Here is a 24,984-nt window from a genome sequence, read left to right on the forward strand (position 1 = left end):
GAGACTAACTAGACCCAAAACAAGAAAGTTTTTACTTTTTTTCGCTTTGTTTCTGACGACACCAAACTCTCGTTTTATTCAATTATTATAACAATATAGTTGGTGGATCAGTATCTTTTCGTGTCGGTTGCTTCCTTCGTTTTCCAAATTTTTGGAAGTTTCTTATTTTTTGGACACCCGCGTAAGTTCAGTCCCCGGGGACTTTATTTCAAATTTTTTGAAGTTATCCCCAGATTTTCTCAGAAAAGTTTCAGTTATTTTTTCAGTTTGGCAATATAATTTATATCTGGTTCTATTTTATATATTGTTCAAAGGGAATTATGTTCTCAGCAGTTGCTCGTATTTGTTCACGGTAAAAAACGGGGAGACTAGAGTTGAATGACTAGAAAAAGTTCTGTCATCAAGCATATACAGCTGATTTCTCAAATATAATCTTCACTACTTGGCCTAACTTTCCAAATAAATTCTGGAAAGTTAGGGCGCATCATTGGAACTTATCTGCAACTGATTTGAATTTCATACTGTCTTGTTTCCAGCTATCCCCTCTTCTATCTGTCCTCAGTTGACTAATTTTCCAATGAAATTTTTCAGGAAATTAGCCGAAAATGTTGTCTGTCCCACACTTTTCCAATATTTCCTGTCACCTCTATCTACCTTTCAAGTTTTCATTTTATATTTTAAAATTAACTTTTTACAGGATGGCGGTGTTCAAAAAGCTCCGAGGAAAGAACAAGGACAAGAACTTGCCATTGCCGGAGCCAGAAGCCGTCAAACCATTAGATAAGAGGGTTGGAATCGATTCGTACAGGTAAAAATTTGATTTCTGATTTAAAAAAGCAAAAGAAGATCACGAAAATGATTATGGGTTACTGATAACGAAATTTTCCAAACCGAAAAACGTCATTCGAGATAATTTGCAGTTACCTTGGCGAAAATAAATCTCAAATTCTGAAATTTTCAGAAACAAAAAAATTCATTAAATCTCTGAAAAAATTCTAGTCCGACCTCCCACGAGTTAGCCTGATTGAAACAAACTTCATTACAATCGCATCCAGGAGTTTCTAGTTGAATACGAAATCTGAAAAATCACAGATTAAGTGGCAGGTGTCCAAAGATGACAGCTGAAAGTTATCAAAGTTTACGTGGCTTTTGTTTGTGGTCAGAATTTGAAATTAAGATGAAAATGTGACAATTAAGATGGAAATGTGAGTGGTTATCAAATTTCTGAATTACAGAGACTTCTTCACACTCAAAAATTGGTGGAAGACAGTGGACCGAAAACGTGTTGAAGCATCAGGATACATGTTCAGCAAGTGAGTTTTTTAAAACTATAAGACTGTAAACTATTATCTCAAAAGTTAAAATTGAATCAAATCCGATCCCTTCCTTATTTTTTCCGAGAGTTTCTCAACTACAAAAAAGTTTTCGAGTTTACCAAAAAATCATGATCGTATGTACACGTGAGTACTTGTCATCTGATATTGAGAAACTTCTCTCAACTTGTGAGAAGACGAGCATCGAGCAGATGCTAACACAAATGTACATTGTTGCCTACAAATCAACGAGTCCCCTAGAAATACATTCCGGGATTGTGGAATCCAGACAGAAAAACGTGGGAAGGTGTGTTGATTGATACAATTGATCTGTCATAACACGACGTATGTGGGTTCAGAGAGAGCAGAATATGCAATTAATGTTTTGAACTAAACGATCAACTTTTGCAAATTTAAAGTCAGAGTCTGGTTTCAACAAGTTCTGAAATTTTCCAAATTAGGACGAGTTTCAAATAAGTTTGTCTTGCACATAGTGTCAAAACTTGGTATATCCTCTTCAAGTGAACTTCATCCTGCCTATCCGACTACAATTTTTTCATTCCGTCATTCCAGAAAGTTTGATCATTTCCGGTAAACATCGTGAGAACGAGTGGGCCTGTGTTGCAAAATATTTTGACAGGGGCACGTTCCTGCAACCGAGTTCTAAGGAAATCTGGGTTGTGGTGACGTGTTTTCGAAGGTGACGATCTGATCTCTTGATCAGTAGAATGGGTGTGGGAACTTTGCGGGCTCGTTGCTGGTGGGAATTTTCTATCACTGTACACAACATGGTTCAATCGGTATTGTACGGGTTCGGGTCAATCATTCGTATAGTTATAACCAGACTGACTGCTGTTTTGAATTCACATTCCAGTCCATTGGGGATTTGTTCGATACATATTCAGTTAGTCTTTCTCCCCAATCGCTTTCAACTCTACTGAAAAACAGAATCCGGTTCGCTAATGAGAGCTGATATATCTCTCGGGACCATTCTCTATTCTCACGTATTGTTAAAGTACAATCGTACTACACGTCTCCCAACGTCCACCAATTATTTTTGTTTTTCATAACGAGCAAAGAAAAAGAAGCAAATCCATCAAACAGAACAGAAAAAAACCATTGGAAGAAAGAAAACGAGTAACGACAAAAAGAAAGACGGAGAACAAGACAAAATCCGAAGAAAAAAGCGAACGACACGACGACAGTTGATATATTTTGTCTCTGGTTCCCTTGGTGATTCGTGACAGCTTTTCCTCCTTTTCCCCTTCGTTTTCTTTCCCTTTTACATCTATATGCCTACCTATGTATTACGTAATCAAGTGATTTCGGTTGGGTAACAAACTGAGAATCGAAGCAAGTAGAGAGACAGAAAAGGGGCGGTCGCAATCCCCTCTAACCCTCCCGATTCCTGTTATACCTCGTCTTTTCGGTGTCGCATGTGAGCTCCGTGCGAATTCGTGTGAGCCTCCTGTTTTGTGTGTCTTTGATTGAAAAGGAGTCATCATATATCTTCCAAATTCATTCCTTACTTATTCTTCTTCCTCTAAAATTCATTCCTTATGGGAAGCGGCGCATCAAAAGCGCCTGTTGAGAAGCCGAAACCACCGGAACCGGCAGATCAGGCACAGCCAGCAGCTGAAGCTCCAACACTTGATAGTCGACTACCGTATCCGAACTTTCGGGAACTTTTCACAATGAAGAATTATTTTAAAACAGTGAGGAGAAACGAGAAGGAATGCTCCAAGTTTATGTTTGCAAAGTAGGTCAATCATGGGTTATGAGGGTTATAATTTATTCTAATTTTCAAGAAAGTTATTATTTTTCGAAAATATCGGGAATGAAATAAGTGTACTTTCCTACGAAAATATAAGAATGGGTAGTTTGTGTGATGGTTGTAATTATATATGTGGTCAATATTTTTTGAAAATTTCTTTTTTCTCAAATGAGCATTTAGAATTAGAGATCAACATCTACCTATGACTCTTTAACATAAATTCACTTGTTTTCTGGTCTACTGATTTGCAAGATTTGTATCTTCAGATTGTTCAGTTTACTTGACCACTAAATCTAAAGATCGTCTGAGTAAAAAAGATAAACAGTTGTATTTATCTCAACTTTAACTCATATATATATCTAGACCTCTATGATTTTTATTTTCTGTAATGTGCACTACTCAAAGATCCAATACTAAAAGTTATGAACTTTTTTTCTGTTAGATATGGATTCTATAGCATACATCCGGACACCTAGACATCCATATATCCAAATGTTTCTCATTTCCGAAAGTTCTCTGTGCCCTTTTACCTCTTTTCCGTTTTGACGCATCTTTCCGAGTCTATCTAATCTGCACTAATCTTTGAATAGGCTGCATTTCTTTTTAATTTCCGTTAGGTTCCTGTCTAGCAAAAATAAGTAGAATGATCTATAGATCTTTTTAGTTCAATGAAGAATTCTGAGACTGGGTAGATCCTGGGAGATTCTTGGGTTTCGGAAAACCGGTCGGCTAACCGGATGTTGGGATGATTGTACTACAAATTTCAAGAGATCAGGGTTCAAACCTCATCTCAAGGAAGTGAATAAGTTCTGATCAATGAGAAATTCTCAATGGAATTGTTCGTCTACTCACAGATTGTACTTTCCACGAGATATTTTGTCGCTCTCTGACTCATTATCACTTCCATAACCTGCGTCTATGAACATTCAACCTAAACAAAGTTAATGTAATCCCTCAAGACGTCACACAAAAGTAGGTAATCACGTGTCCATTCATATTTCTTTCTGAAAAATATCGTGAATCCAGAGAATCAACAATCCAGGAAAAATACGAATAAAATGAAAACAAAATGTCGACGTATTCCAGATATCTCAACGATTTTCCGGAGAACAAGAACTTCTATCCGAAATTGAAAAACGTGAATGCGGCGACGGTTGACATGTCTTGCAGTGATCCCGGATTCGAGTCAATGGCGCTGCAGTATCTAAAGGTAAACTGGGAGTTTTATGATCAGAAACAGGTGCAAATTGAACCTAGATACATGTCAGAAACTTTTGATATTTTGTTTATTTAGTCAGCTGAAATTGAAATGATTTGACCGGAAAAATATTAGTGTCTGTATTGGTTGAGTGGTGTGAGGGAACTGGTTGAATGGTGCTGAAAGTCTTTCGATTCAAAATCTTTTTCCTCTTTTGCACGTAGACCCAAAATAGAACATGTTTAATAGAACTACTACAGTAGCCTTCTAGAACATCATACTTAATTACTCACTCTTTTGCTGATCATCCTAATTAAAACTTCACCAAACAAACCTAATTTTTGTTTACTTCTTCATTCTTTTCTATTCCTTTTTTCTAGTTTTTTCTTGTCCTGTCACACTCAGATTCCTACATTTTCCCAATTAATCATGCTCATTATTATTATTTTGTCTTTCTTTTTTTCCCAAAAAATATGTGAAAACTTCTCCAGTGAACAAACAAAACCACTGATCAAAAACTAATAAGAAAAACGAGATGACTCAAAGAATTTCTGAGCGAAAAATGTGAAATTGCTGGCTATTCTCGGGTACGATTCAAACAATATATTCGAAATTTGCAGATATTCGATGACGTAATCACGGCAGTTGAAGAGAAACCAGGAGATGTTCAAACGGCTTGCGATAGGTTGTCAGCTGTGGGGAAGATGCATCGACAGAAGGTAAGGGATATTTATTGTATCTGTGAGGTAAACCTGGCTGCTGCAGGGTTTACCTCACAGATAGCTGAGAGAAATCAGCTGAGGCAACAGCTCGGTTAAAAATAGCTGGATGGTTGATTGAAAGCTGGAAACTTATCATATTGTATCAATTTCTTCATTTCATCGTATTTCAGGTGTCTGGTATGACGGCAACACAGTTCCAAAACATGGAGGAGCCATTCATCCAAATGGTCAAATACATTCTCTCGGATCGATTCAACGAGAAAGCGGAGATGCTCTATAGGAAATTTTTCCAGTTCTGTCTGAAATATTTACTCGAAGGATTCAACGGATAACTCTTCTTCTTCTTCTTGTTCTTCTTTCCTTTTTTCTCTTTTTGGTATTGGGATTATCTGGGATTTCATGGTCACTTCAAACTTATTTTTTGATAAGCAATTGGGAATATTTTTTGATATTTTTTGCACCCGGTCACATTTGGGATTCCCACTTTTTCTTGATACTGTTAGTCTCCTGGTCACATACAATTTGGTAGGTCAAAGAGGTCTATTGTAAATATTTCGTTCACTTTTCCACGTCATTTTTCTTTTTCTGATATTCTGAAACAATAACTGGAAGTCGGGTTTTAACTATTCACTCCTACCACTTTAGAAACAAACTGCACCCAAATTCTCTTCTCTCTCGTATTGTTTTGTCATCTGGAATTAATTTCTGGATTTGATACTTTTGGATAATTCTTGGAGCAAATACTATACAACGAAAGTTGTTTCTTCTTTTCCTTTTCTTGGTTGTATCTTTTTCTTTCCATTAAAATTCATTGGGATATTTTTAATGTTTCTTTTTTTCCTATTTCTGAAACTATTAGTAACGGAATAAATTGTATAATTGGGAGCTTTGTTTTGTTTTTGAAAGTACACTTCAATAAAACCATGGACATCTATAAATCCAGGACTACAGACATGAACTTTTTGGAATAGTTTTTCAGATACATCTAGACATCAATCACAGCTTTAATTGTCTTTCAATTAATTTCCTTCCAGACTTCTCAACCTCCGCAGAGTGATATTTACATTTATTAATTTTCATATGTTTTCGTTTCTGAGGGCAGTTCTACTCCAAATATGATTTCCACCTATTTACACATCTGATCTAGAAAAATGTATTTACAAGAAAACTCCCACCCGAAATCACAAATTTACAATGAAGAATGAATGACGTGACTTGAATTATTGAACTGGAACCGACTCGATTTTATTGAATTATCCGGAACTTGATTATTGACGGAAAGCCAACAATTAACTCAATTTCACCGAGCTTGACCTAATCTGAACTGGTCTTTACTGGAATTGACCTAGATTCCGATTAGATCTGAATTTTTCACCTGTCTCAACACGTCATCTGAGCAGGAGAATACACAAAACGAAAAAGGGGTTTTCCAAAAGTAAGTTTCAACAACATTGATTTTTTCAATACGAACTGAGACCAATAACGTCTCGAAAACCAGAAAAACCTTTCATCTAAACAGCGACAGACGACAAGTCACTTTTTCTTTGTTTTTTTTTCAAATATGATATCAGAACAAACTGTGTAACAAGTTACTGTCATCCCCTTTTCTGCCTTCTCTTTATCAACTCTCGCTTCGGTCAACTGCCATCTTCAGTCTCATTTCTTCATTTGATTCTTCTTCATTTGGTTCTTCCACCTTCCAAAACTAACTATTATCGACGATTTATCGTCATGAACTTCTTGAAGGTATGAGTTATTTTCACAGAATTTGAACTGGAGTGAAAAGTATCCAGAACGCATTTTGTAATTTCAGACTCTCTTCTTCATCTCTCTTATCGTCGCAACAGTCTTTTCTGCTCCATCAAGTAAGAAATATGTCGAATTATCTTTATAACTTAAATATCTATTTCCAGAGAAATGCGGTGAAAACGAAGAGTTCCGTGAGTGTGGAACTGCATGTGAAGCCAACTGTTTTGAGGGACACGTGGTACGTCTAAGAACTCCTTTCCAGAATATTCCTTCCACCACAAACTTTTCCAGATGTTCTGCACAATGCAATGCATCGTAAACGTCTGTCAATGCAAGAATGGATTCTTCCGTAACAAGGATAAGAAATGTGTTCCTAAGAACAAGTGCTAACTTCCCCCTCGGAACTTCAACTCAATTATCTTCCAATTTACCACCAACCGAATACATAAATTACCAATAAATTGACTATTTAATCCACTCTAAAAACATTTGAGTTATCGTCTATACTACATGCCGTAGTATATCCATAATAAATAATAGAAGATTCAAATTACCCATACCTCTTCACAACTTCTTCTTCGTCCTTCTTCTCCATTTTTCTTGCCTACACTACACTACTACTTCTCATTTTTCTTTTTTTCCTTTTTCGTTCTTCCATTCCAAACACTTTTTTCCTTTTTCTCGCTCCATTTTCGAAACCAATTATTTTCGGCTTTACTTTTTTTTTCTTTTTCTTCACTTTTTTTCAAAGAATTCCGTTTTTTGTAGTTATTCTAGAGAAGCCTATTGAAGAAAGAATGAGGTGTAGTGAAAAAATGGAGCTTTTCGTATTTTTTCTAAAAAGTTTTTATGAAGGTTCGAACTTTTGCAAAGGATTCTAACAGCTTGACGATTACGTTTTTACGTTCTAGAAGTTATCTTCTAGTGATCAGCACAAGCATATATTATTCTTAAAATACAAATGCAAGTGATCGCATAAAATATTTTATTTAAATTTCTAATTCTGACATTCATAAATAAATCCTCATTACCATTTTCGACTTCACAGAGGTGTAAATAAACATCTGAGCAATCAGAACTACACGAGAAACCTTTTTTAAACCTTTGACTTGAACGAATATCTCTGGAACATTTTAGAGCTTACTATTTAATCTGAAATCCAAATAGCTTTGACTGAGTTTTCTTTTCCTGTCTTCAGTTTTCTGATTCTTTCACTCAACCTGTGTGGTCCAAGCATTCCTTTTATGAAGTAAAATTAATAAAAGAGTTTAATCAAGCGTATAAAGAGTCTCTCTCTTCTTTTCGTTCTGAACTTGGTCTTCCAATTTCTTCTTTTTCTTCTTCAATTCGAAAGAAGAAGATGAATGAAAAGGACGGAAGACGAAGTGGTCCACAAAGGATTCCTTCTTCTTTTTCTCTTCTTTTCCTTCCAAATCATACCACCAAATGAGCACTCTTTCCTCTCTTTCTTCATTCGAAACGGGTCCAACTTCTTCCAATTTCTCATGTTTCCCTCCTTCTTATCCCCAATAATTCAAAAATTCATGGGTTCTCCGTCTCTAGGTTCTCGAAAGAATTGGGTCAGTTTTTATGATCCTTTTTGCTTCTTTTTCTTTTTTGTCCTTTTTTTGAGAACCCGGAAATAGATGGAGTCCCCATCTAGATGCTTTCTCAAGAGGCATAGCATGATCTTGATTAGCTTCATTTTGGAGTTTCACCGATAATTTCAGCTACTTTGAGACTGTTTTTCGACTCAAAGTTATATGGTATTTGGATATCTATGGTCTCTCTTATAGAATTCAAGATCTCATTTTTTACAGTTACTGATCACTATTTTTCAAAATTTTCTCAAAATTCCAAGACTTGGATTCAGCGTCAAACTTCAAACTCCCCTTGTTCCATTGCCCTCCCTGGCCCGCCCCATTTATGCAAATGAGATCATTGCTCTTCCGGTTGGATGTCTCTGCGTCTCTCTCCTTTTCACACTCTCTCACTCGTTTTCTTCAAAAGGGGATAAGCAGTGCACTCCGCCCTCTTTTTTCTACAAGGAGTCCTTTCTGGAAACTGAGGTTTATGCAACAAAGGCTCATTCTGTATTCAAAAACACTGGCAGTTTTTGCAAAAAAGATTTGAAGAAAAGTTGTTTTTCTCCGAATTTATGAAAGAAAAATTCTGAAACTCGAACCTATTTTTTTTCAAGAAACTTTTCCAGTGTCACAGAGTCTCCCGTTGTTTTGCTCATCGAGCCGACTTGTTTTTTTTGAGTGGTGTAAAATAAAAGATTGACACGCAAATAGTGTCAAGAAGCCAGAAAAAAACAAGTCCACAAATCAAGTTTGGTTGGTTTCTCCTATTTTTAGTTAGATATATTTTTAGGGTTCTCAGTAATTATTTATTTTGCTCTCAATCTCAAGAGTTCTAGAATTGTACAGATCCAATCTGTGTTTTCCGTGAAATCTTTGAATCGAAATTAGTTTCCAATCAGAATCCTCAGTTCCCTCTAATTCTTTTGTTCGTCCTGAAAAACTTCTCCAAACTAGAAATAACCCGAACTTCAATTTTCCAGATGCTGCTCCCAATATTCTTCCTTCTTCTCATTCCACTAACCACTTCTTCTTTGGAATGTTTCACTTGTGGAGTGTTTCTATCAGCTCCAGAACCAATGTGTCGAGGAGAAATCAGAAATAATTCTTGTGCACCAGAGAATCTTGGATGTCTCTCCATCATTGGACATAAGTCGGTTAGTTCATCTAATTACCTATACTTCCATACTTAGTTTCAAAAAATTGAATTACAGTTTGAGATGAGTGTGTGCTCTTTATTCAAAAATATAATTGGGTTTTATTTCAGGACGGAACATACTATGTAGAGAAAAGATGTGCTGAGAAAACCGATGATCTGACAGATGGATGTATCAATATTGGAATCCGAGGGTGAGATTTCCATTTGCTCCCAAAGCCAAAAACACACATAATTTTCCAGAATTGCCGCCAAGCAATGCCTATGCCGTGACAATCTGTGCAATTCGAGCCCTGGGCATCTGTCTCACACCTGTCATGGATTAGGACTGCTAGGCTTCTTTTCGTATATTGTGTTGAGAGTATTTTGATGAAATTAAAGGCTGTTTTTGGTAGGAAAAGTTTGTACGGTTGAATTTAGATCTTTGTTTTCGAATATGTGTCTCATTTGAAACGAAAATAATAAATAAAAGATAGTTTTTATATTTCGTCTTACTTGAAATTTTCACCGCAAATTGTTTTTATTAATTTTTATATAACGTTTCAGGACCACGTTTACCGTTAATTAAGTTTTTAGTTTGTGAAATTTCGCAATTTTCAGCCCCAAAACATTGCGCGTAGAATATGACGTTTGGTCCGCATTCCGTAAATCTACACTGATGTGTTTGCGGATTAGCGAAATACGAAAAACATATTTTTTATTTCTTCTCCTATTTTCTGCAAAATCTGTTGTAAAAATCCTGGTTTTTGTGTTTTAAGGCAGAAATTATAAAATCCTTATCTATTTTTACGTTGTTGTACGAATCCTTATCAGTGGAAACAACTTAATTTTCTGTGTCAAAGAAATATTTAGGAGGTCGGCTGAAGAGATTGTGATTAGAGGTCGAGAATGTTGGGATCGTTGACAGCGTACGTGGCTTACAGATTTTTAAGCTTTTACTTCAAAAGCTACTAAATGCTGTTCTGGTCGATCATGATGTTTTCAAAACCAATGCATTATCCGTGTTGGAATGTTATTTTTACATTTTAAATAATGCATTGAACAACATTTTATTTAGCATCCGTTCCCTTTCGAAACTTTGACAGTTTTTGTTAAAAGTTAATGCTCACAGAAAAACTAATGGAAGATTATACAACGTTGCAGACGTCACAGATTTTCGTTCGTCTGATGCCCGTCGACAGGTCTTCCCCATCAGACCATTTCTCTTATCATTCTATCTTTTCGCATATCAATTTTCATAATAAAAATCATTGACGTCGAGTTTTCCTAACTTTTAAATGATTTCCAGTTCAAATAAAAACTTCCTAGACTTCAGATATACTCCTTTAGGAATTCAGAACTTTAAAAATCTCGAGGTCGCACTTCCAATCAGAATCTTTAGAAAGAGGTCACGGAAATCTCATGTGCTTCGACCGCTGACAGTTGCAGAAAGAAGTTCCACGATTTTCTCCTGCTGGAAAGAAAAGTACTAGGCGGGTCTCATCCACTTCTTTTAAATATTTCAGTGAAGATTTTTATATCCAGCAAGCCTGGCTGTACTTTACTTTTTCCCGAATACGAGGAACAGACCGTCCATCGTTATTCTTCATTCCAATCTCTTTGCCCTCATTCTCTGCATCTCTCCATCCCATCTATCTCTCATCTCCGCCAGCAAAAACGGACCGCCCATCTTATCATCATCTCCTCATTCTTTCTCTTCTCCTGTTCACATGAATTCCTCCTGTCCCTCCAGACATTGTCATTTGATTTTGGACATTTGACATACAGTGGGAGGCAGGAGAAAATATTTCATTTTATTTTTCAATTTTGCAAAAAAATATATTTGTTCGTATTGTGACCCGCCGCCCATCTTATAAATATGACACAAAAGTGAACAAATCAAACAGTTTTCATTATTCTGCAGGGTACAACACAGAAGAAAACATGGCTTCATCAGTGGCAACTAAGTTTTTGACGGATCGAGTTGCTCTTGTCACTGCTTCTACTAAGGTAAGTTCAAGTTTTGAATCTCAAAAACTGTCACGAAAGCTTCGAGACTTGAAACTGAAACCTTATTTTCTATACGGAAATTGCGATTTCATTACTTTTCTGAAGCTTCCGTTGTTTTGTTAATGTTTTTCATCAAAAAACAAAGTAATCAAAACCAGTATCTTTTTCATTATAGGGAATCGGGTTCGCCATTGCCAAACAGCTTGGCGCTGCCGGCGCCTCTGTCGTCGTTTGCAGTCGAAAGGAGAAGAATGTGGATGTGAGTTTGAAGGGGAACAAAAACAACACATTTTAGATGGGGTTTATTGGGGAACTTGCCAGATTAATTAAATTTTGTTCAACTCGTTAACTTCAACTTCTTGTATTACAAAAATCACAGGATTCACATGATTTTGACCTATTTATCTCCAGATTCCGGAAAGATCTCATCGTAAATATCAGTTGATCCATTTTATTCTGTTTACATGCACTCTGATCTCTGGAATTTCTCATCCAATCAGTTATCAACAATGTGCCACTATGAAACATGTGATGTTTTTTGGCTGAATGATTGGAGAGTTTGAAAGGGCAAATTGTTTTTCATCAATTAGAAACATCTGTAAGTAGTTTGTTCACAGATCTGACTTTTTCGGATAAATAGAGGTCACATTTTAGCGGAAAACCTGTTTTCTAGAAAATACTAGAATGAATACGGTAGTTGAAAATCACAGTTCGTAATCATGCAGACATTCAACCTTTCAAAAAACAATTGATTTTCAGGAAGCTGTCGCCGCTCTCCGCCTCGAAAATATCGACGCACATGGTACAACTGCACACGTTGGAAACAAAGAGGATCGTACCAAACTCATCAATTTCACACTTGACAGATTCACAAAACTCGATATTCTCGTGTCGAATGCTGCCGTTAACCCACATTATGGCGATTTGATGTCAGTATCCGATTCTCAATGGGACAAACTGCTCGATTTGAATGTGAAATCGGCGTTCGAATTGACTAAAGAAGCTGTGCCACATTTGGAGGCTTCCGGGCGCGGAAATATTGTTTTTGTGTCTTCTGTAGCCGGATACTCACCGATGAACGAGATTGGAGCTTATTCTGTGATGAAGACTACGTTAACTGGATTGAGCAAATCATTGGCATTGAACTTGGCCAGGCGGAATATCCGTGTCAACACGATAGCTCCAGGTAAGATAAAATCATCTGAAAGAAATGGCTTCATCGCTCAAGAGCCTTTGTTCTATTATCTGAAAGCCTGAGACGTCACAACAGTAGTCTATTTATGAAAATGACTTCCTTTTAAATCGCGACGTTTACTTCGTTTACTTCCTGAGAACAGTTGTCCACATGATTCACACGAGTTCCTCCGTGGCTTCGAAATGAAAACTTTTCATGATGCACTGGGGTCAATGGGTGCAACAACACACCAACACACAATTGTCATGCGACCTTCGAAATTCTTCTTCTCTTATCATTTCGATCTTATCCGTCCAATTTCGATTTGACAAAGAACAAAGAATTGATGATTGAAGTTTGTAGATCACAGATAGAAAGATTGAACGAAGGGAATCCCTGGTCGTTACAGAACCGCTTGTTATTTTAGATGTTATGACATTGTGTGATAATTTTTCTCCAAATCGAGCTATTAGACTCGAAGAGTTAGCTTGTAAGTTCAATTTTTTTCAGTATAACCTCATTGATAATTCCTTGAAATTTTACAATTCAGTTCTTCGTAACCCGAAAAACTGCCAATTTTCCATCACATTTTTGAAGGTTTGACCTTGCTGCACAAAAGCCCAAAAACCCATCGTTTTGTTGATATTTGCTCAACAAAAAAGCAGCAGCAGTCGACCGCGTGGCTCGAATAGTGATGAACCCACATTTTGTGTACCTTTTGTTTCGTTTCACATTATTCTCTCGGCTGGCGATCGCAAAAAAGCGAAACCTCAAGGCGTATAGACACTGTTTCACGTGATCCACTATGAGTGCATCGTGGTACCCGCGGAAAATATTATTTGAAAAATAGATTTTGGGGAAGTTTGATGACTAGACTATGTTAGTGAGGAAGTTTGTAGATGAACAGGGACTTTTATGAAAAACAATCCAATTTCAAATTTGGGGAACTTGTATAGTCAAAGATCGAACTGTTCATGTTATACGGCTGAAATAGAGAAAAACCAATACATTTTTAACACTTTATTTTTCAGGAATCATCCAAACCGACTTCTCCCAAGCCCTCTTCTCCGACGAAGCCGAAAAGCAGAAATGGCTATCCCAGATTGCCCAACGCCGATTCGGTGATCCTGACGAGTGCGCTGAAGCTGTTGCGTTCCTGGTTTCCGACGAAGCCAGTTACATATCCGGAGAGACGATCGGAATCAACGGTGGAATGCAGGCACGAATCTAAACGATTCTGAAATATTCTGAATTCAAAATATTGCCGAAGAATCTCATTTCATGCATCACTAAATTATAATATTGTTTCTCTTTTTTTAGCAATCCTTTTCTCATCATGTGCCAAACCTGTGAGTTTTCCTTGACCTTCTTTTCTTTGATATCTAGGGTTTCTTATCATGTTTTTCATTAAAAACAACAACTGACTGGTACTGTCATGCTTTGTCACCTCTTTTTACTCTCCTTCGATGACTTCTTTTTTACTTTTTCCATGAAATAGCCACGTTTTTTTCCTGTTTTTCTACCTATTCAGCTTTTTTCTCAGAAAATTAGTCTGGATTGGGTTTTCGAATTTTTTTTTAAACTGCCCAACCTGGACTAATTTTCTAGTCCCTCAATTTTCTTGTTATATTATGCCGGAATTCTGGATAAATGTAATTTGAAAAATCAATCTTGCAAAAAGAGTTGAGTTTCATGGTACAAATTATAGAATAAGAACATCAAGATTGTGGTTCTGAAACATTAAAACGAAAAGCGCATATAGAATACAATGACTTATTACAATCCGTATTTATCCATGAGTTGTCATTTACAACCAATGCCACACAGTCACATCCATCTGCGTCCCGAGGGTATCCATCTCTCCAATTACTATACGAAGAATCGTAGATGTCTCCGTTGATGAAATTCCAATTAGAAGAGTTCGAGGGGTCTCGTTTCAGTCCGAACCAGAACATTCCTTCGCTGGTGAGAGGGCTTAACATAGCTGAAAATACATGAATTTGTATCTTTCTCTCTCTCGAATCACCCACTTCTCACCTGATCCTCTTCTGCTTTTGTCTCAATTGATGTCAATTTTGGAGTATGCAAAAACAAAGGATGATCTGTTAAACAGACGTCTTCAGCTTCTGCGAACTGCTTCTTTGAAGCCGACATCTGAAAATGAGAAGACTAATTTTGATAGATTCCGGAAAATAATAAAACAAACTCGATAGCATTTGGCATTTGATAATGACTGGAAGTAGGTGAAGTTAGTAGTCTCGATATAGCATCTGGAAAAGATTATAATTAGTGTTTATACTTTTTTGATTTCGTAAAACGTTTTCTGATGTCGAAATATCTGAAATTCATCTTCATTCATAGTAGTGACTTACGGATCTTGCCACGATATTGTAGGGTTGACAGTTGGCGGTGCTGGTGGAACTGGTAGTACATATTGACATAGAACCTGCCTTTTCGTATCGCAATTGCCATCAGAATACCATAAACCATCAGTAGCATTCATGTACGCACAGTCGGTGTAGCCCGTGGCATACACCGAGGGTTCTGGGAGATTTCAAACTTTTTTTTCCAGGTATTAAAAAAAATTGTGACGTTTTAGTTACTTAGTGAAAAAAGTCTGAAACGGCACCTTTTTTTATAACATAATTTAAAATTTGCGGTTTTCTATTGCTCTATCCAGTTTGATAAGGAATGTTTACCTTTTTTCGTTTGAATCCCGAAATTCCATATTGGTTCTCTCATATTATCCATTTTGACAGCAGCACTACTGAAAGCAGTTGCTCCGAAAATCATGGAATCCACTTTTGGTACAAGAGCCATAATGTCATCTGCAGTCTTAACTCGAAGTCCATATTTCCCGACTGGAATTGATAATCGAGAGATATCGATCGATGAATCACCGACATTAATTGTGATAATTGAAGAGTTGGCCATTGGATACAAAGCACTTGCTAGTTTGATGTTATCAGAATCACTGAGTTGCGGTATTCGTATATCCGGACAAACAGATGAACTTACGTGGAAGAACTGAAGTAGACCATTGACAAAAACTTTGATTTGAATGGTCTGTATGAAGTGGAATATCTATTGTAGTAGACAGTCTGATCACGGAACATTCTGGAATCGGATACTCTTTTTTTTCAATCGAGAGATCCCGTGAAACTCACGATGGGAAATCCAGAGGACTGCTTCTCACACAATCAATATTTATCATTTGATCTACATTTGAAATCATTGCATTTGTCGTTGTGAAAGCGTTTACAAAGTTGGGATATTGTGTAATATAAGAAGTTGCTTGAGTACATCCATAGGCGAAAATAGCGAATTCAGATGGACCCCGTTCAGCGATGTAGGTGGAAAGTGAACGAGCAAAATTAACTTGCTGAAGCAAACTGAGTGATGGTCGGGGAAATTTCGAAACAAATCATACCGCTAATGTTAGAGAATTTGTAGAAAATAGTGATGCATCAATTCCAATCACCACAGCCGTCGACCTTCTCTGCTGTGAAGGAGGCAACGTTGATAGAAATGGTACTGTAGTTGGACCGATTGTTGGTGGTTGAGTGACAGGGGGATTGGCTGAAAACATGCTCACTCAATGAGTTCAAAAATAAAAGCTATGGTCACGCGAACCCCAATTCGTGTATGCAGAAGTATCTCCATTCATCCATGACCAAGTTGATCCCGAAAAGCCAAGATCAATGTATGCGAATGTGAAATTGGTCATAGCAAGGCCCTCTGGAAAAGTAGGTTATAAAAAAGGTAGAAACATCAAAACTTACGTTGGATATGATCATTTTCAGTTTTACTGTCAATTGACAAAAATGTGAATTGATTTGGAATTGAAGTCACATATGTACATTGGGTGGTTCCAGATCCTTTCGACGGACGACTAGTGACGGCAATACATTTTCCATTAACCTGAATTATATTTTTTGAATTGTTAATGAAACAAAAAATCGCATCCTTTCTGAAGTATTAAAATTAAAGTGTCTATCGAATAAAAGCTGACCTCTTCTAGTGAAATCGCATTCAAGAGATTATCTGGACATTCAGCTGCACCCGATTTTAACATGGAATGAAATAAAATTATAGCGAAGAATAAGAATAATTTACATATTGGATGGTTCATTCTGAAAAATGATAATAATTATCAGAGATAACAATAGAAAAAGGGGGCTGCTTCACACTAGAAAGTGAAAAAAGAAATGTATTATCAGGAAGGAAATAAGCAAACTGAAGCGTTTTTTAATGTGTTAGAAATCGGTTTATTCGGAAGTTTTTGAGAGAAAAAAGAGATTATTTCAGAGGAGGAAGGATGATAATTAAGTCTGATGAGTTGCACTTAAAAGGTGGTATCTTTTTAAGAAGGTTACTGTAATGACGAAATCATACGATGGTTCGTAGTGTGCTGATTTCGGAAAGTGTGGCCTATTCAATCGAGAAGATGAGATTCTAGTAGAGATGCTACCAAAAAAAATAGAACGGATCCACTCAAGCGAGGTCTTCGTTACTGTGAAGTTGAAACTTTGTTTTGTCACTCAAATTTTCAGGGCAATTCAGCAAAACCTTGATAAATCTCTAAAGCAAGCCATCAGAGCCTTAACAAGAATATCTAGAAAATAAGTAGATTTCATTTCATGACGAGGCTCCAGAAGAAGAAAAAGTAAAATGAGTCAAGAATCAAATAAGAAAACTATAAAATGTTCAGTAATATTTGACTTTTGATTGATTCCTTCCTTGCCTGAATTCTTTACAAATAAGTTACCCTAACTCCTCCTTTTTCTAGTTTTTGACCTCTCCATTTCTGTAACTTCTAGAACGAAATTCAATTCCGCCACTTCATCATTGTAACTGCTCTCTTATCACACATTTCCTTTCCATTCCATCTGAAGAGAAAACTCGGAAATATTTGACTTCTGTGTCGGGAGGAAACCCATAAATATTTTATTACCCCCATTCGGTTTCGTAACTCTCGACTGACTGCTGCTACGAAGCGGACGCGTGGTTTCTGTATTCGAATGGTTTTATGGAGGTAGTACCTTTAAAAGAATGATAGATTGTGTTTCATGCTGAAATATGATGATGGGGTGACTCAAATCAATCAAGAAGACGTTTTCAGAATCAGATGTAGTGTAGTCTGAAAACCGTTTGGTTTCCAAAGAAGATCTAAATGAAAACACGTACGTTTATCGTTAAAAAGAGAAATTTAATTTACAAAAATTTATTAGAAATTGACATGTTATCAATACCGTAATCGTATAACGTCATAAAAACGATGACTTATTGTTCATTTCTCGAATTGTTCGTCGTTTGTTTTCTTGAAATCGTCGACGCGGCGTCTGTCGTCGATGGAGTTGTAGTTGTTGTGAATTTCCGTATTTTCAGCCATCCCAATATTGTGTTTTTGTAATTTGGAATGAAGCAAATGACAGCGATTGGGTCGATGAACGGGAATGCAGCCAACGCAATGATGCAGATGTAGTTGTTCCACCTGAAACAGTTCATGAGGCGAATTATTTTTAAGTAATCGGTTATCTTACCATGTTAGATTAATTAGGAAGATGGGAGCATACCAGGCAATTACAGTAGGAAGGAAACTGGCGAAGATTGGAATACACGTCTGGACGACTAGTGCTTTGAAAAGTTGACGATGGAGGAGAAGAGTGGTTTTACTCATTGCACAGTTTTGGCTGATTTTCGTGAGGATCTGGAAATTCTCGAATAACAAACGTTGCAATAATTCGCTGACCTTGTATCCCAAAACAAAATAAATTGTCATACAGTAACTTGAGAAAAGAGTTAAAGAAGATATTCCAATCCAACTTTTCGCAATGACATAGTTACTTGCGTTCTGAAAATTCAAAAATTGATCAGATTGGAAGAAGATGTGTTAGTCTAGTTGTCTTACCATGTACTGTCCTGTTAAACAAGGGATTGTATCAGCATCCACATGATATACTTCTTGAAATGCTGGTCGTATAATATCTCTGATTTCATCATTTGGAGCAAGACAATGCTCACAAATCCACGTCCAAGAGACACCATGAAATATGAAATACACTAAAATAACAAAGACTCCAAGAGGTTCAAAGAAACGACGGACGTAGTCGGGACTGAATTTTTGCAGATATGAAGAAACAGGGAAAGGAGAAAGCAACTCACTTGAAGAGCAGCAGGTATCGATAAACAAAGTGAATAATCAGTATAGCATAACTCAACGAAATGAAGCAACATCGAGAAGCGACACCGTGTTGTCCATCCATGACGTCATCGAAAAATGGACCGTCAGTTATGAAAGTAACAAATCCATACCCTGTGTTTATGACAGCCTGAAATAGGTTTCATCAAACTCATTTTCCAGAAAAAGTGAGACTTACAATCGGTGTCAACAGTTCAGCAACGGAGTAGACAATATCGAACACAGCAAAGAAAATCAGTAGATATCGATATTTTCCCATTTGAGTTTTCGATTTTGTCAAGACCAAATAAATAAATATTGGGTTGATCAGGAAACTGAAAACACCGAACAACTTGGGAATATGATAGTGGTACCAGTTAACATAAATCATTTCTGGGTGACTTGGCTTTTTGAGCACAAAATGAGCAATTCAAGAGCTGAACGTCGTTTTATATTTCTGATTTGTCATCTGCATCATGCGAACTCCGCCCATTACCAACGGATTTTTTTGTTATTGAGGAAAAATATATTACTCATTTCCAGGATGAGTACAATTTTCAAATCGAATATAGTTAAATTTGTAGCTTTTATACCAAAAAATCAAGAATTTCTGAAAACGAGTGTTGGCAAGTCGTTCGTGATTGAACACTCTGATCGTGATCAAACACTTAGGACACTCTGTCTAGTAATTTTATGTGTACAGTATATTGACTTGTGTTTCTATTAAATCAGTTTGAATCTAGAAAAATCTGGCAAAGAAGATGTTTTATATTTCAATTGACAGTAGTCGTTCTGTTGAATAAAATATTCACAAAGGGTTTGATTATATGCTTTCTTGTGAGCCTGTTTCGATAGTTTGGAAGCAGGAAAATGATAGCCAATGGATCCAAAAACGGGAATGCTGAAAATGCAATAACTCCGAAATAGTTATTCCACATGCCGAGATCCAAATAAAACATTGGTCCATACCAAGCCATCATACACGGAGAAAAGCTGATACATACTGGAATTACAGTCTGGACGGCCAACACAGTGAACAGTTGTTTGTGCATATTTTGAGTGATTTGGGATAGAGCGTTTTGAGTTCGAAGCTTCCAAACGATCTGAGAATTCAAAATTTATTAAAATATCTGCAAAATTTATTCACCTTTCTTCCCAAAATGACATACAACGATACAGCATAAACTGAAATCCCAGAAAGTAATAGAATCCCTGTCCACCCTCGTTTATTGACTTCAGCACTCCCATCCTGAAGATCGAATTATTATCAAAACCTTATGAATTTACCTTCAGTTACCATGTACAGAGCTGCCAAAAAAGCAATATCATTTGAATCCACTTCGTAATCTTTTCTAAAAGTTTCCCGAATATAATCTCTCATTTCATCATCTGCATACAGAAACAGTTCACATATTCCAGCCCAAACAATTCCATGAATTAAGAAGAAAGTAAATATGCAGAATATTCCAAATGGACGGAACACTTGTTCAACAAATTTTGGGCTGAAAAAAAGTATTTGGAGATGTAAGATGTTGAGCGCATGATACAAGAAGAGTGCAATGTATCTATAGATAAAGTGAATGATCAAGATTCCGTAAGAAAGCGAAATGCATCCACATCGGACAGAAATTGCAAACTGAGCGAGGCGGATTCTCTAAAAAAGAAATATGTTTTCAGTTCTCAGATGTTGTATCATTTCACTTACGTCTTTACCAAAAAACGGACCATGAGCTAGATAAATCACAAATGCGGAGCCAGTTCCATGCATACCCTAAACTTTTAAGGAGTCCAATGGAGTAGAGTTTTTAGAAAGACTCACCACGGGAACCAAAAGTTCAACCGTTGAATATAACATGTCAAAAACAGCAAAGAATAAAATCAAAAACCGATATCGTCCGATTGTCGTTGATTTCTGTTCCGTTAAAATCAGATATGCCAATATTGGATTCACGATGAAAGATAAATATCCAGAGACGGCTGGTAGGTAACGATGAGCCCAACGGATGTGCATATATCTGAATCACCGTTTGAAAGAAATGAACTGAAATTTTGTTTTAAAAAAGTGAATTTATTTGAAAACTTTCTAGTATTTAGATCAATGAAATTATTGAAACGAAGTGGTGGGATACACTTCTCGAGAACAGAAAAATAATATTGCTCTAGCTCGTCTTTGAACATTAATTATGAGATTCTACCTCTGTTTCCTGCATAGATTCCTCTTTAGAATAATTGGTTTTTCATTGATTTCCGCTTGCTTTCACGAATCAGACTCTACTTTTGAAAAGTTAACTAAAGTATTTGAAACTATGTACTTGTATGTGATTACTGTACTTGAAGTTCAATCAGAACTGGAAACGATAAATATTTATTGAAAACTGAAAGATCTGGAAGAATCATAGTCATTAGTGTTGATCCATAATGCTTGTAAACTCATTGAGATACCTGAAAACTTTTAAAAATTAATAGTTTGAATTTCAGACCACTTCGGTTTTTTTTTCATTTCTAATCCAAACCAGACTTTGTTCTGAAACTGAAATAATTTCAAACTTCCAAGTGCAATTATACAATTCTCATATTCGTTTTCTTCCATTTTCGAGAAACTGAAACGAGTGTCTATTTTCATAATCTCTCCCCTTCTCGCCTCCATTTTTACGTCACTATGTGGTTAGTGTTTCTCATGTTCTGTGCCGATTATTTGCCTCTATCCCTGGCACTCTCCTATCTTTCAACAGTCTCTGTTGTGCGTTGTTTCTGCTAGACGCGGAATTCAACACATGCAATTTCTATGATCAAAATGTGACTGGAAGAGTATATAAAGAGAATTGAAAATATGAGAAGGCATCATAAATTCAACGTTGAATTTTAAGATTTGAATCATGGCCAAGTACCGTCTTCACTATTTCGATGCTCGCGGATATGCCGAGGTTTCCAGAGATGTGAGTTCTATCTTCCTTTTATTAAAGTTGACAATTGCTCTAATCTTAATATTATTCAGATGTTCCATATGGCTGGTGTTGAATTCGAAGACGTCCGTTACAATCTAGAGGACTGGATCAAAGAAGGATCAACAACCAAGGAAACCATGCCATTCGGCCAAATGCCAGTTCTGGAAGTCGATGGAGAGATGATTCCACAGTCGTCAGCCATTGCTCGTTTTGTTGCGAATCAACTCGGATATGCTGGAAAAACTGCAGTTGAGAAGGGATGGGCAGATGCTTATGCTGATCTCTACAAGGATTTTCTGAATGAAATGAAGCCATGGGCCATGATTGCATTCGGATATCCAGGACAAGCTGGAGATCGTGATGAATTGAAAAAGACTTCATTGGATCCAGCCAGAGAGAAATATTTCAGACTCTTGACCAAGGGATTGGAAAAGAGCAAATCTGGTAAGCGCTATTGATTATAAGTCTCGTTTTTCATTTTCTAATTTTGCAGGATTCCTTCTCGCTAGTGGAATCTCCTATCCGGATCTTATGTTCTTCGAAACCACCACTTCATTGAATGTGCTCGAGCCAGGATTCCTTGGAACAGACTTCCCAGAAGTGACTGCCTACTTCAAGAGAATCGGAGAACATCCAAAACTCAAGCCATACTTGGAGACAAGACCATTCCAACCAAAATAGTTCTTTTTATATTTAACAAGAGTTATCAAAGTAACGCACTTAAAACATTCTATTATAATAAATACATTTATATACACTTTCCTAAATTATACAGAATTACAACTATTAGGAAGGTATTTTGAAACACGTTGAGTTGACACTGGCGCTGCTACAAACCACTGGATTTGATATTAGAATACCTGAAATTCCAAAAAGCGCCGATGTGATTCGAGTTTTTTCGGCACTCACCTGCAACTGTTGCATTCATAAAGCATGCGATGGCACCTGCACAAAGTGCTCGAAGCATAACTTTGGACGCTGCGGTCTTCTTTCCAGGTGCCAATCCCCCAATAACTTCCATCTGAATCCCCATCGACCCGAAGTTGGAGAACCCACAGAGGGCATATGTAGCAACAAGAACAGATTTTGGATCCAGTTTGTTGTCTTTTTGAAGTTGACCCAACTTGTCATACGCCACGAATTCATTGACAGCAGTTTTAGACCCCATTAGCTGAGCTACTCTGGAAAAATTATCGAATTTTAAACGACCACGTCTATCAATACTCACAGCAGAGTCTGATCCGAGTTGTTAGTAATTCCCATCATATATGCCAACGGGAAGAATGCATAGCCGAATAACATTTGGAAACTCCATCCATCATATCCAATGAGATCTCCGATATAGAAAAATACTTCATCCAAAAGAGCCAAAAGTGACATGACTACAACTAGAGTTGCTCCAATCGCAAAGACAGTTGGAACAAGAGCAACACCAGCAGAACAGAGGGTATCAAAGAATCCTTTGTCATTTTCATGATCAAGTTCGAAATCTTCTTCCTGGAAAAACATTGTTAACAATACTTGCCTGTGGTTGTGTAAAACTACCTTAATTTTTGTCTCCTCTTCCTCTGGATACATCAACTTTGAGCATGCTAAGCTCATTGGAGCTGATAGTAAACTGGCAGTCAGTATAGATTCAGGACATGCTCCCAAAGCTACATAGGCAGCGAAAACTGTTCCACCGGTACATGAAAATCCACTTGTAAGGACAGCAAATAGTTCAGAATCTGATAAGAACTAATACATCGGAACCGTACTTCGGATTTACCTGTCAGTTTTTCTAAATAAGGTCTGATGACCAGTGGCGCTTCAGATTGACCCAAAAAAGTGCACGCCCAAGAGTACACAGACTCAACAGGAGTGGTTCCGATAAGCACTTTCATGAACCATGTACTTTTTTTCAAAGCAACTTGAATGATTCCAAAGTAGAATAATAATGCAACAACAGCTGAGAAGTAGATCAATGTTTGAAGAGATGTGAATATGAAGACTGGTGCCAAATCACAAATATTCGGAGGACCAGCAATGAAACCGAAAACGAATTTCGCTCCAACTTGTGCGTATTCCAGAAGACCAACTATTAATTTGGAGAGTTGCTCGTAGAACCAACGACCGGTAGACCATTGGAGAATGATTATGGCAAGACAATAATGAAATATCAAGGCACTAGTGACTATGTTCCAGTTGATCTGGAAGCATGAAATGATTTGTGCTTTTACCGATCTTTTCAAGAGATAAGATTGTACCTTTCTTGGTCTATGAGAGAACAAAACCATAAAAACCAAAAAGAACACATATCCTCCGAACCCTGTCAATCTCGTTGGTTGGGATAGGGCTTCAATAACAGTATAGGCAAGAAGGGCACCCGCAAATGCTAGTTTAATAGTGCTGAATCTCGACTGTCATAAAATTGATAATGATATTTTTTAGACTCACATTGGCACAAACTTTCTCCGTTTTGCAAAATCATCTAGTTTGGTGGCAAGGTTGTCATAAATTATCTTAAAATATCTTGTCCCAACTAAAAAATTGATGATGAAACATAACCAGAAGAACAGAGTCACGTAGATTAGTGGAGCTGCTTTTGAGTAATTGTGGATTCCAGCAGCTACTGAAAAATCTTTTTGTTGGACAAAAAATAATTCTGCAACTGACTTAAATATCCATGATAAATCAGCAAAAATACTAGGATAGCAGCAGGACCAAAAAATGGAGAACACTTTTGAATCAGTCGTTGGAGTATGTTGGCATTGTTCTCAAACGTTCCTTTCGTGACTGAAATCCATGAATTTTTGAGGAAATCAAAAGAAAAATATAATTAACTGACCTGTAAAACTTTGCTCCAATATTCCATTCTTTTTTCCATTCTCTTCCTCCATTCAATTATTAAAACCCCGAAAACTCACAAGAAAATACAAATTGCAACTAACAAAACTCGAGATATGAATCGATAGCGTCCAACAAATACATTAAAACAGTACAAAGAATTTTCGATGATAATACACTGTTTTATGATTTTTTTAAAGGTGTGAAACACGTGTGGGTGGGGGGTGTGAAAGTTGATTAGAGGAGTGAGAAAGTTTATAAGTTTATAGAGCACTGGGAAATGTTCAAAGGAGGCTGAGAAAAGAAAACTGAGAGGCATAGAAGTATCTCCATTAATTAATTAATTAATTAGGAAAGAACCTAAAATATAAAGT

The 24,984-nt window shown here is 36.8% G+C and overlaps 10 protein-coding genes across 10 annotated transcripts; 6 read left to right on the forward strand and 4 right to left on the reverse strand.

Annotated features, from left to right (window-relative positions):
- Positions 1–320: 320 nt before the first annotated feature.
- Positions 321–1,317, forward strand: GCK72_019261 (uncharacterized protein; the record flags this gene model as incomplete). Its single annotated transcript, XM_053732945.1, has 3 exons — positions 321–352; positions 698–808; positions 1,236–1,317. 3 exons carry the CDS (start codon positions 321–323, stop codon positions 1,315–1,317), a joined length of 225 nt encoding a protein of 74 aa, XP_053581858.1.
- A 1,555-nt stretch (positions 1,318–2,872) lies between these two features.
- Positions 2,873–5,339, forward strand: GCK72_019262 (uncharacterized protein; the record flags this gene model as incomplete). Its single annotated transcript, XM_053732946.1, has 4 exons — positions 2,873–3,072; positions 4,174–4,297; positions 4,906–5,004; positions 5,178–5,339. 4 exons carry the CDS (start codon positions 2,873–2,875, stop codon positions 5,337–5,339), a joined length of 585 nt encoding a protein of 194 aa, XP_053581859.1.
- Positions 5,340–6,738: 1,399 nt separating this feature from the next.
- On the forward strand, positions 6,739–7,146 carry GCK72_019263 (uncharacterized protein; the record flags this gene model as incomplete). Its single annotated transcript, XM_003115456.2, has 4 exons — positions 6,739–6,753; positions 6,821–6,872; positions 6,921–6,994; positions 7,048–7,146. 4 exons carry the CDS (start codon positions 6,739–6,741, stop codon positions 7,144–7,146), a joined length of 240 nt encoding a protein of 79 aa, XP_003115504.2.
- Positions 7,147–9,322: 2,176 nt separating this feature from the next.
- Positions 9,323–9,865, forward strand: GCK72_019264 (uncharacterized protein; the record flags this gene model as incomplete). The annotated part of the gene is made up of 3 exons (XM_003115493.2): positions 9,323–9,496; positions 9,607–9,689; positions 9,739–9,865. 3 exons carry the CDS (start codon positions 9,323–9,325, stop codon positions 9,863–9,865), a joined length of 384 nt encoding a protein of 127 aa, XP_003115541.2.
- A 1,553-nt stretch (positions 9,866–11,418) lies between these two features.
- Positions 11,419–13,889, forward strand: GCK72_019265 (uncharacterized protein; the record flags this gene model as incomplete). The annotated part of the gene is made up of 4 exons (XM_053732947.1): positions 11,419–11,484; positions 11,660–11,743; positions 12,244–12,670; positions 13,690–13,889. The coding sequence occupies 4 exons, from the start codon at positions 11,419–11,421 to the stop codon at positions 13,887–13,889; spliced, it is 777 nt and encodes a 258-aa protein (XP_053581860.1).
- GCK72_019266 (uncharacterized protein) lies at positions 13,752–16,733 on the reverse strand (the record flags this gene model as incomplete). Its single annotated transcript, XM_003115442.2, has 12 exons — positions 13,752–13,895; positions 14,470–14,642; positions 14,689–14,812; positions 14,865–14,928; positions 15,031–15,202; positions 15,358–15,632; positions 15,677–15,775; positions 15,826–16,040; positions 16,089–16,237; positions 16,292–16,396; positions 16,441–16,579; positions 16,671–16,733. The coding sequence occupies 12 exons, from the start codon at positions 16,731–16,733 to the stop codon at positions 13,752–13,754; spliced, it is 1,722 nt and encodes a 573-aa protein (XP_003115490.2).
- A 1,208-nt stretch (positions 16,734–17,941) lies between these two features.
- On the reverse strand, positions 17,942–19,119 carry GCK72_019267 (uncharacterized protein; the record flags this gene model as incomplete). The annotated part of the gene is made up of 6 exons (XM_003115407.2): positions 17,942–18,152; positions 18,202–18,368; positions 18,411–18,512; positions 18,570–18,774; positions 18,824–18,990; positions 19,039–19,119. The coding sequence occupies 6 exons, from the start codon at positions 19,117–19,119 to the stop codon at positions 17,942–17,944; spliced, it is 933 nt and encodes a 310-aa protein (XP_003115455.2).
- A 493-nt stretch (positions 19,120–19,612) lies between these two features.
- On the reverse strand, positions 19,613–20,850 carry GCK72_019268 (uncharacterized protein; the record flags this gene model as incomplete). The annotated part of the gene is made up of 5 exons (XM_053732948.1): positions 19,613–19,942; positions 19,987–20,088; positions 20,137–20,493; positions 20,545–20,610; positions 20,659–20,850. 5 exons carry the CDS (start codon positions 20,848–20,850, stop codon positions 19,613–19,615), a joined length of 1,047 nt encoding a protein of 348 aa, XP_053581861.1.
- An 865-nt stretch (positions 20,851–21,715) lies between these two features.
- Positions 21,716–22,465, forward strand: GCK72_019269 (uncharacterized protein; the record flags this gene model as incomplete). Its single annotated transcript, XM_003115518.2, has 3 exons — positions 21,716–21,775; positions 21,835–22,228; positions 22,278–22,465. 3 exons carry the CDS (start codon positions 21,716–21,718, stop codon positions 22,463–22,465), a joined length of 642 nt encoding a protein of 213 aa, XP_003115566.2.
- A 105-nt stretch (positions 22,466–22,570) lies between these two features.
- On the reverse strand, positions 22,571–24,663 carry GCK72_019270 (uncharacterized protein; the record flags this gene model as incomplete). Its single annotated transcript, XM_053732949.1, has 9 exons — positions 22,571–22,644; positions 22,694–22,965; positions 23,013–23,281; positions 23,330–23,511; positions 23,604–23,973; positions 24,031–24,172; positions 24,221–24,395; positions 24,440–24,559; positions 24,612–24,663. The coding sequence occupies 9 exons, from the start codon at positions 24,661–24,663 to the stop codon at positions 22,571–22,573; spliced, it is 1,656 nt and encodes a 551-aa protein (XP_053581862.1).
- Between the last annotated feature and the right edge of the window lie 321 nt (positions 24,664–24,984).

Source organism: Caenorhabditis remanei, chromosome V, assembly GCF_010183535.1.
Source record: "Caenorhabditis remanei strain PX506 chromosome V, whole genome shotgun sequence".
In the NCBI taxonomy this organism is placed as follows: Eukaryota; Metazoa; Nematoda; class Chromadorea; order Rhabditida; family Rhabditidae; genus Caenorhabditis; species Caenorhabditis remanei.